This window comes from Anastrepha ludens, chromosome 6, assembly GCF_028408465.1.
Source record: "Anastrepha ludens isolate Willacy chromosome 6, idAnaLude1.1, whole genome shotgun sequence".
Lineage (NCBI taxonomy): Eukaryota > Metazoa > Arthropoda > Insecta > Diptera > Tephritidae > Anastrepha > Anastrepha ludens.
Window position 1 is genome coordinate 37,898,956 of NC_071502.1, and position 12,022 is coordinate 37,910,977.

General features: G+C 33.6%; 1 protein-coding gene across 2 annotated transcripts; it reads left to right on the forward strand.

The window, feature by feature from the left end:
• The first annotated feature begins 3,946 nt into the window (after positions 1-3,946).
• LOC128866245 (protein wech-like) lies at positions 3,947-10,865 on the forward strand. Of its 2 annotated transcripts, XM_054106830.1 has the most exons (5): positions 3,947-4,055; positions 4,124-4,276; positions 5,656-7,285; positions 7,436-7,588; positions 9,465-10,865. In XM_054106830.1, the coding sequence occupies exons 2-5, from the start codon at positions 4,158-4,160 to the stop codon at positions 9,633-9,635; spliced, it is 2,073 nt and encodes a 690-aa protein (XP_053962805.1). In that variant the 5' UTR covers positions 3,947-4,055; positions 4,124-4,157; the 3' UTR covers positions 9,636-10,865. The 2 variants fall into 2 exon arrangements, with proteins under 2 accessions (XP_053962805.1, XP_053962806.1); XM_054106831.1 differs by lacking the exon at positions 9,465-10,865 and having other exon boundaries at positions 7,373-7,463.
• The last annotated feature ends 1,157 nt before the right edge of the window (positions 10,866-12,022 follow it).

Genomic DNA, 12,022 nt, shown 5'->3' on the forward strand with positions numbered 1-12,022 from the left:
TCTTCCTGCATCCTCTCAAAAGGAACCTGATTCAGACTGTTTGTGAAAATTAAAAAAATATAATTACATATGTAATACTAAATCAAAATCAGTTGCTCTAAAAAATTGATGAGACTTGGTTATTTAATCAGCAAGAATGTCAAATTGACTCTTTTTTGCCCGAACTTTTTCACATTTAATTTCGCGACAGTATTTTTCTAAATACCTACACATACTATTTGTATTGTTTTGACAAATAGTTTATTTAACTTTAGAAGGTTTTGCTTTTAAATACTTTAAATAGTATGGAAATTCTAATATTCCACATCAAATTCAAAATCAACTTCCAAATATTTCTAATTTTGATATTTTATCAATTCACAACATTTTAATGCTTTATAGATAATTTACTTGATGAAAGTTTGCTTATACATCCATATATTTTATCTCACTTAAAGGAAAAATAAATCTGTCCACACTTTTCTGGGCGAAATTAAGAACAGTGTTAAAAATAGAAAGTTTTACCAACTAAGTCACATATTTTATAAAATATTTTAGCTTTTCATATGCATTTAAATTTAGAAAAGTAAATATTTCGGTCGTATTTTGCTAACAGAAAGCTAAAATATCTACTGCTGTTTTGTAATATATTAAAAACTAAAAACAACGTATAACTCAATTTATACCTACCTACATAAGACTGAATATGTATATTAACGAATACATACATACGACATACTTAAATACGAGCAAAACATTAAAAACCAAAAAAAAGTTCAAAAACTATTAAGTAAGCTTTGAATATTTTATTTGAAAGCTCATTGCCATTATAAGCTAATTGAGAGTCCAAATAAGAATTCGAAAACTTAAGATGCCGATGATCATGAGGATGATGATGATGACGATGATGATGACGTTGATGAACAAGAGAAAATATGAGATAAGTATGCGTAAATATTTATTGATAAGCAATTTGAGTACAAATTTGAAGTACAAATTAGCACTAAATGTATGAAAAGGTGGCATTTGTGCATTTACTTAGAAAATAAAAATAAAAATTTATACACAAAAGCAACTTAATAAGTAAAACTTAGCCTAATAAAGTTATTTACTTAAAAACGTATATACTGCAACTTAAATATAATAAAAAAACATTATTAAAATAAAATTCACATAGCTAAGAAAATACAACAAAATATAAAAATTCACAACATGTGGTTAACATACAATTTAATTCAAAACTGACACTGAAAACGTGAAAAATCAGTTCACATTTATGAAATAATTTCGTATGCATTCTTATATATACATACATACATACATTGATTAAAATAATCAGAGAAATGCAAAATATTGCAAAAGTAATACTAAAGTAAGGATTTGAAAAACTCCAATAAACGTATTATATGCTGATATCATAAATAAAAAGCAGATACATACATACCTACATATACTTAATTAATGCCATTATTTGCTTTCATGCGTATGTGTATGTAAAAAAGGAACATAAAAATAAAAATTGTCTGGCAACATTAATAATTCCGGGCACTATGTAACATCTTTCTATATACGAAAAATATTAAAAACGATATTTGTAGTTCTATGTACGCGAATCGAAACCCGAAAACTTAACATCTACATATACATACACATAATAACCGTCAAGCAGATAATAAAATATTTTATTGTACGCAACAAAATCATACATACATATATTTTGTACGAGAAAATAATTTTACGAACAATTTTACAAAATCAATAAAAATTTGCTATCGTCGCACAAAAAAAACCGCTGTTTCAATTAATACGGTTTTCTTTTACGAAACTATCTGGTGTTGGGATAAAATCTATCCCACGCTTCGTAAGAGAGTCTAAATGGTTCCATGTTAAATAAACAGTAAGGTTCCCGTGGGACACAGTGGTACCACAACGGACCTAGATGGTCTAAGGGAGTTGGCGACTCTAAACCGACTGCCGTAAAAACCTAACCCAACCCAACCTAAAGTGTTTGGTGTTATATCTAACAGGAAAATTCTGCTTCGGCCGTATTTTCAGCGCGAGATTGCGGCAAGGTTAAAATAACTAATTATTAATTAATATTACCATTAGTTGTTATTACTATTGTTGGAAGAGCTCGGGCAAAAACTCAAAAAGGATGTAAGAGCAACGAGTGAAAATGAGTGAAACAAGAACAACATATTGCAAACTTCGTGATTTTTTTAATGGAACTAATTATACGAATTTTGCTGAACATCCTTAAACATCGATATCTCGACGTTCTCAACAATTAGGCATTCATTAATTGACTGTTTGGCAGATTTTACATGTAGACGTGCTCATGGCGGATATTAAAGTGATGTCATTTTTCGCACATAATTGTTAAAACAACATCTATGCGCGTCTTTGAAAGACCCTTTATATAAGGGTTATATATTAGGTCAAGATTAATGCCCAAATAAATGACTAGGATATACTTTTAAATACAAATTCGAATTACAGCAAAGTTGGGTAATGCTCACTTCTTGTTGTCGTAACAGCATAAATATTTCCTATAAATGTTTCGAAAATGCTGCTGGAGAAAAATTGTCGTAACATTTTTCGGCCTAACTCGACCATACGTGCTGAGCTTGTGCAAATAACTTCTCAGGCTGTAGTAGATCTGTGAGTATGCTTCAATTAACTGTTTAAATCTATCAGGTTATACGAGTAACCTCCTAACAACAGCTTTTCCTTTGTTTTTTAATATTCTTCTTTGATGAGGTGTGGTCTCAATATAAATAAGAGTTCCTCTCTCAGTGCTTTTTTTTGTTGGTGTGTCCTCTTTGGCTATCCTATTCGCTTCTTCATTTTCCATAAAAAATTGGAGACCTGGAACTTGGGGGAAGCTGGATAGAGCAAATCTTTCCACGTATTCTAGGATAAAGTGCAAGTGGCAGTCCTATATAAATAACTGTGGTATCCAAAGGATTTTTCAAAGCCATATTCAAAATCAGTGCGTTGTTTTTTCAAAATGTATATTGTCTGATGGATTTATAGGAATTATAGACAATATATGTGGTTTAATATACACATTTTAATTTAATATTGAATATTTCGGGTTTTTTAAATTCAAAAATAAATAAAGATAAGAATAATTTTTTTGAAATAAATTAAGAATGATTTGGTCAGCTTTTTAATTTTTCAATATATAAACATATTAAAAATTTCACACTTTTGTGTGAAATATTTTTTGAGATATGGCTATTTTAGTGGTGGCGCGCACAATCACTGATTTTAATAAAATCTTCAATGAGATTAATAAAATAAATATAATTAACAAAAACCCTTTGTGGATTTAGTACATACGAGTATATACTACATATCGCACATACGAGTATCTGTTAACTTTTAGCAAAATAACTTTTGTGATCCCAAGAGGATCTGCTTCAACCCAATGATATTTTTATGTATTCGTTGTACTCAATGGTAGTCGAAACGTCTAATAGTGGTCAGGCATGGCCAAGGTCAATAAATTCTAATCAATCAAAGAAGAATTTTGTATTTATTCAACTTTTATTAAGATTCAAGCAATTCTGTGATTAAAATACTTCGAGAAAAGCAAACAAGTTAGTGCCTTACAGAAAGAAGCTCGTCCAGAAATATCTCATCTGCCAAGATAATGCATATGTATTAGTAAAATATACAAGTAAATGACGGTGTACGTGCAGGGCTAAACAGCTGATTTTCAATGGTTGTTTTTCAATGTATTTACATATGTAAAGAGCGGAACTAATCTGTTTGCATTTAATGGCATCGCAAAATGGTCAAAACAAAAACAACAAACACATGTTGTAGGTCTTGTTGCACCTTTATGCAACCTATGTTCTATGCATACATAGGCAAATGCTAGAACAGAAAGTCTTTGTGACCTGCATCTTCATTTCCTTACCTGAATATGAAACGAAAAAGCCTTCCTAACGCATCGTAGCGATTGCAGGATAAAACAGTTTCATTCGAGCGAGCGTCTGCATCGCATCTAATTTGTATTATAAAAATATTTCCGCCAACTCAAAGCAAATTTAAGGTTTATATTAAATGTAAGACTTGAAAAGAATATGTGTAATATCGTGTTAGTGTAAAAAAAAACATTTATTTACTTTTTCAGTGTACCAATATAATTTTTGGAGTGGCGAACTTGTATGAAAAAGATAATGGCATCTACTAATAATGTACGAAAAGCGAACGGCAATGGCGTTGATGAGGCCGCCAGCTTTCTAGTTGCTGGCATTTTAGGTTCGCTTCCCGCGGCGGATATTACGTGAGTATATACATACATACAGATGTACTTAGTATAAGATATCAATAGTTTCCTAAATAACATATTGAGCAAATAATTAGGAGGCCGAAATTCTTCTCTTTCTTCGACTATTGACCAAAAACTAATAATAACAAATTTGATAAAAAAAAAGCCCTATGCACATATTTAGGTATAGAAACCAAGAAAAATGGCCGAATAAACATTTTCAGCACTAATCATTTTCTGAAAGTTTGAAAATAACGCTATATTCAAAAATACCAAATTATCGGGAAGTCAAGTTTCAAGGTCCTCATTTTACTATTTATACCTAATTAGTTAGTAGTTACTGTTGGTGGTAATTTTGGCACAATTATCTCAATAAAAGAAAAGAAAAAGAGTGCTAAACGCAAATCTCTCCAGAAGAGAAAAAAGCAAACAAGTTAAGGAACGGAAAACCTACCATCACTTGCAAAAACTGGTAGAAGAGAAGAAAGCATATCAGCTGGGTTGGTTTACAAATTTTTGTGTTGTATACAAATTTTAAAAGGAAGGATAAAGGAAGCTGGACCTAAAATATTCACCTGAAACCTTGTACAGAATTACGATATGTATTGTATAAAGCTTACGTTGTTTTGTTAAATTTTCAATTTTACCGTTTCTAACTGTAAACTGCAAACTACAAACCGGCGCAAGTCAGGCAGTAGACAAAAGCGCAAAAAAGACCAGATTCTACAAAAAATTAATTTGTTTGTTCAATCTTGTCTCTATTTGTGTTTGCCAAGATGACACTTTTCGACATGAAATTATCAAAAATCAATGCGAATTTTGACTTAACATACTTGAAACTCGAACAATATTATACCAAAAGTGAATGGATTACGAAACTGCATAACCAGAATTTTTCTATGAACTCTTACTAAAATTGATATATGAAATTTTGATAAAAATTTGTTGAATTTTCTTAAATTTTGAGGAAGGTTGAAACTTTGAGGTAAATGGGTTTTTTTGTAGTAAGAACTATATTTTTGCAAAAAAATAAATAAGAAAAATTAAAGCACGTGGGATTTTAAGAAGAACTAAACCGACAGACGTTACTCACCAAAGCCATATTTTTCACCATCAATTAACAGCAGCTCACTCAGCCACTCAAAGTTGAGCCGCTAGCAGTTGAGCATTATGAGTATGCAATTAGAAGCAAAGAGCATACATACTTGTATAAAGATTTTTTACATTATTTGGCAGAAAATGTTTACATTGCAGGTGCTATTTTAATATCTCCTGTGTCCATTAATAATATATTTCATATTTTTCTTTTTTTTCTGTTTCATTTCACTTATAAATCATTATTTTTGAACTAAAGTATATTATATTTCGTTACTTTTAAATTCGCTCTATTACAGTTCATCACTTAGCAGCGATTTCAGCTGTCATACTTTGAATGACATTGTAAGTGATTTAGGTGGTACACCGTCTATGGATAGCTTCTCTGCTGGTGCAATGAACAATTCAAAACCCCATCACTTTTGCGATTTACACAATGAGATATTGCAGTATGTTTGCCAAACTTGCAAGATTCTGGTATGCCAAAGTTGCACTCTTTATGAGCACAAGGAGCATAATTACTATTCCGTACAAAGTTTTTGCGACGAATTGAAGGATGTAATTAAGAATGATCTTGAAAGTAGTAACACGGACAAGACATCTATTACGAGTAGTATTGACAGTACATTGAAATATCAACGGCTCGCCGAGCGTAACTGTGCTGAGCTGAGCGAAAATATACGCAAAGTCTCCAGACAATTTATAAGGGCTATAGAGGATGTCGAATTTACCTTATTGGAATTCGTTGAAAAATTGCGCCAACGCCGTTTGGCTATCTTAAATGATCAAATGGCCGGCTTAAAATCGGCTCTCGCTGGACTCTCTGAAACCATTGAAATGTTGCAAAAGATATCAGAGAATTGGTCTGGTATGGATCACATTGATATTTCGAAGAAGGTTTTGAATGCACAACGTCAACTTGAACAATTTGCTGCTATATCCAAAGATTTACATCCAAAATATGAGGAATTCGTATTCATTCCACCAGACCGTAAACTTTTGCAAGATATCCTCAAGAAAGGCGTAATTCTGCGAGTAAATGATAATAATACGAATGCGGTAAATGGTGCTGCTGTTATCGGTGGATCAGTCAGCGATTCCGGGGCAGTTGGTCCTCTGTCTAGCGCTAATGTGCCAGTTGCCGGTGTATCAATACCAATTAACACAAACCGTCGTTTCAATTGTGAGAATAGTTTCAACAGCATTCCTTCACCAATGTTGCCATTACGTAGTTGTAACGCTGGCGCCGTTGAAAGGGAGCTGGGCGTATTGTGTAAAAATTTACGTTTAAGTGCACCGCGCAGCGCACCGGCTATAGCAACATTCACTGGACCTTTAAGACCTCGCTTTTCCAATACACCCTCACTATCATTTGCCACAGAGGGTCACGGTGATGGGCAAGTTAGCCGCCCTTGGGGATTGTGTGTTGATAAGCTGGGTCACATATTGATCTCCGACAGACGTAATAATCGTGTGCAAGTTTTTAATCCGGATGGTACACTGAAGTTTAAATTCGGCCGTAAAGGTTCTGGAAATGGAGAGTTTGATTTACCAGCAGGCATTTGTGTCGACATAGATAATCGCATAATCGTTGTTGATAAGGATAATCATCGCGTACAAATTTTCACTTCCACTGGTATATATTTTTCGAAGTTCGGTAGCTTTGGCAAAGAGCGTGGACAGTTCCAATATCCATGGGATGTGGCTGTAAATTCGCGACGTCAAATTGTTGTAACCGATTCACGTAATCATCGCATACAGCAGTTCAATTCTGAGGGTCGTTTCATACGTCAAGTCGTTTTCGAAATTAATTTTCAAACAAAGGATCCTGCTTCACCGCGCGGAGTTTGTTATACACCAACTGGTAACATTATAGTATCGGACTTCGATAATCATTGTCTATATCTAATAAATCCAGAAAGCAGTACGGTGAGTAGTATATTTTGTATATTTATGTATGTGTGGATATGTATTTATAGTAATTTACTATTGTTTTTATGTACATACATTTTTTAGAACAAACAAATTTAGAAAAGTTAGAATTAAGGACTTAACTACTTTATGCAAATGGATTTTCAGATTTTGTCATCTAAAGGACAAGAAGGTGATGGAGTCCAAGAATTTAATCGTCCTTCCGGAATTTGCTGCGACGACGATGGACGCATTATTATTGCAGATTCTAAAAATCAACGTATCGTTGTTTACAATTCCATCTTAGAACATCTATGGAACGTAAGTAGAAGAGATCAATTTTACAAATTTTATTAGAAAATAAGAACGTTGTGTATTACTTGTTAGACAAGAAATACTGGTATTGTGAATGAAACCAGTCAAGAAATACACTCAGTTTCAATATAACCACGAACTTTTAATTATTCAAACAGAACACAAAAGTTACCGATAAATATGCTTAAATTTTATAAAAGAATGCACAGAGATACAAAGACTGTTGGTGAAAGTATGTCAGTGATGTACTACCTAAGTATAGCAACAGCTAAATATAACCAAAGCAATGACATTTATTTCGACACTCAAAATAAATATCGCTCAGGACCACCACTTCAGACCTTTTAATGACAACTGAAAAGCATTTTCCGAAAGAGGCACAGGAATGCCACAAAGTCGTCTACTATTTCAGAAAACAAAGAGAAATTCTCACAGCAGCCATTTGAACAAACATACCTTAACTACCAAAGTCTGAGCGTTCTCAAGTTATGGGAACCACCCGGATATATATCCGGCCAAGGACTGTCACTCGGCGGCCGCCGTAGCCGAATGGATTGGTGCTTGACTATCATTCGGAATTCAGAGAGAACGTAGGTTCGCATCTCGGTGAAAGATCAAAATGATGAAAACGTTTTTTTTCTAATAGCGGTCGCCCCTCGGCGGGCAATAGCAAACCTCCGACTGTATTTCTGCCATGAAAAAGATGCTTATAAAATATCTCTGCAGTTCGGAGTCGGCTTGAAACTGTAGGTCCCTCCATTTGTGGAACAAATCAAGATGCACACCACAAACAGGAGGAGGAGCTCTGTCAAATACCCAAAAAAAGGGTGTACGCGCCAATTATATATATGTATATATAAGGACTGTCACTCCTCCAGCGTTTCCAATACAGCTACGGTGAATATTTATGCTGAACCAACAGAATAGATCCTACATACAAATCTACTTATATTCTGCATGTGAAGAAGCCCTGCATGACTTTTCATACCGTTTCGCATGATCTCTCATGTTATACATACGTCGTTTGCAGTATCTCTCCTCGGCCATCACTTAACTGTACATATCGATAATGCACTTCACCGTCTCACACCTCGAGTACATACCCTTTGATCAGAAAGTACCGGGAATGTTTAATTTAAACGAACCGCGCACGTGGGAACCGGTCCATATTTTTTTCGTATGTTCGCAGGACTGTTACATTACACATTTGTGACTTTTTAGCGCCTTCAGATCATTAGTGTCTGCCTGGCCGGCCGGTAATATGGGCAACAATTCTTGGATATTGCATTATAAAAACGCGCCATCGCACCGAGCCCAAATTGTGCTGGATTATTTGACCAAACACCAAGCAAATACCATTATGCAAGCACCGTATTCACGTGGTATGATCCCGTGCGAAGTTAGAGAGACTTCAGTGGAAGGAGATTTCAGTCGATAGAGGAGATCGAAGAGAATGCGACGAAGAAGCTGAAGGCCATCCCTTCGGCGGCCTACCAGGGGTACATGGAGGACTGGGTTAAACGTTGGCACATGTGTGTTACTTCAGACGAGTCATATTTTGAAGGAGATAAAATAAATTTGCCTGAAATTTAACTCTGTTTTGTTTTATTTCAGCATTCTCGGTACTTTCAGAACATAGGGTAGGTCATATCCATTACAATTGAAGTCATGTACACCATAACCATTACAAATAAGTATTTTCAATAAAGGTTTTACTATATAGTACATGCTTACATGGGTGCGTTATAACTGAAAATACAGAAATTTAAAGATACTTCTGATACAATCTAGGGGAGATGTTCTCACTATATGTTTGTGTTTATTTTGAAAGATGTTTATTCTGTTCGCTATGCTTTAAGATTAACAATATTTTCTCTTTCAGATTGAAATACGTCCATCGAGAAATCCTTCAATGCCACGTAATCTCGACGAAAAAGATCGAGCTTGCGACGTTTCCCTTACGCCTGATGGTCGAATTGTTTTCCTGATCGAATTGTCACCTGATACCAAAGAAGGCTCCAATCCTTCCAAAAGATTTGTATACGTGTTTTAATTATAGTTTCTAATATCACATACCGCATCAAACGAAACCATTGAGTAACAAGCCAAAACATATTGTTTCTCTATTAATTTTTATTAAAAAAATTTGATGTGAAGAAATTAACAACGACCACTGAAGGAGTTCGCCCAGGAAAGGGTGTACGTCCCAATTTTATATATATATATATAGTTCATTTCCTTAAATAGGGTCACAATAAAAAAACAACAGGAGTCAACACTGGAATCTCGCTATTAAATGCCCTAGCATGAAAGATGAAAGCTATAAAAGAGGGCATTAAATGCAATAGTGACTTCGAGTACGAACTCTTTTGCAAGTAGAGTTCCAATTACATTAACACTCTAAAAAAACAATATTTTTTATGTTCTCTAATGTATGTACCTAGATGCAAATTTTTTTATATGTTATTCAAAATTTTTCGTCATTTGTCAAACAATTTCATATACATACACACTTTTGCCGCAAACAAAATGTAAAGATAATTTCAAAGAAAGTTAAAAAATTGTGGTATACTTTTGTAATGTTCCGATAACGGTTGTGCTCTTGAAAAGACTTTAAATGATAAATAAGAAAGTTATGTGGCAAAAGATTATTTTTTTTTGTAAAACACAATTGAAACAAAATAGTAATATATTACATAAATTACAATAAAAGTTTATAAGAAACATACTACAAAATGTACCTAAATTTTAAAAGAAGAGTTGCTTACGAAATACTTGAAAAAAAAAAACAAGATTAAAACCTGAGTACACAGTTTGCATATGATTAAAGTATTTTCAAAACAACAATTCAAACGAAAATATTATGACTTTAGGTCAAGCCGCCGATTTGGTTAAAATAATGCAAACTGTTAATAGAAACTATTACTAAATAAATGAGTTTTGTTCAGCTCAAGAAAATGCAGACTCGCTAGATCTATTCAAGAGAACTTCAATTTTATAGTCAATGTGTTAAAATAAGAAAATACATAAAGGAATAGAAAGAAGTGATCTCAAACTTTAAAATTTATAATAATATTTATCCTTTAATTTACTAACTTAGCTGCTTAGCTTAATTTCGATTTATCGTGCTATGTTTGTATGTATGCACTAATACTCAATTTATACCTACCTACAAAAGACTGAATATAAATTAACGAATGCATACATACATATCTACATATATATGTATCAGAAAATAGTTTTTACTAACAAAATCAATAAAAATGTTATCGTCATACAAAAACAGCGTTGTTTCAATGAATATTCTTTTCTTAAAGTATTTGGTATAAACATTCACTAAAAAATGAGCGATGGAAATAATGAGAGAACAAGCGACGCCAGATTTCGTCGAGAAAAGATTTGAAGATGATGAGGTGTAGGCGCCAATTATAAAGGGTATTTTAAAAGTGATGCCTAAAAGTCAGTAGTAAATAAATGAGGTACGGTACCTTTTTATGTAATCTTTTACAGTTGTCAACGCGTTATTATAAAAATGGTCTACATATTGCAAACTTCGTAATTTTTTTTATGGAAATATTGGCTTCAGCGGTGAATATAGATGCGGTATAGTGTAATGTAGTTTGATATCGTCTGACCTTTTGAGTCTACTATTGCGTATGCGGTGTCGTATTCCACTTTTGAGAAATCTGTGTAGAGTATTTCGTAATTTTGTGTTCGAGATTAGGGGAGTTGTTGAGCTTTGATGTCATGACTTTGGGTCAAAAAGAGTGACGTTAATGTGACTTTTGGGAATATAGTGTGTTTCACTGTGGGTTTCGTTAAGAATGTTTCGTTGATGAATGAATGTTTAACAGAGGACACTTTTGCCATATTTCTACAGAGGGAAGCTTTTTCTGATGACGTTGTCGGCTATCGAGTTTCCGTGGAACAGAATTTTTGTGGTTAGTAGCAGTCTATTTTCGTCGACACTGCTTTCCATTTCTGGAAGGCCTGATTCAGACAAAATGTTGTTTATCGGATGGTGATGAACGCATATTCCGTGTAATGCACTTTACAGCTCGGTGGTAGGGAGGCTTGATAATGTTTAAAGCAGTCTTTGGACTATTTCGGTTTAGAAATAGACCATAGTGATAAGATAAGACCGGATTAAGTTGATTCTAGGTATAAGGTATTTTTTAGGTGTAAGACTTGGTTGTTCCATTTGAAACTTTTACTGAAAACTATGCCGAGGATATTTATTTTGTCTACGTGTGTGATTCAATAGGAGTTTATTGTAAGATGAAATGGAATGAAGTTGTGTTTCCGGCAGATATACAGAATCGGTAATTAAGGTTATTAATATTTTCTACTGAAAAGTTGTTAATATTAATTGAGATGGCGTCACAAAGATATTTCCTACACACGTGTAGATGCTTACACTTTTGCAAGTGACAGTTTTGC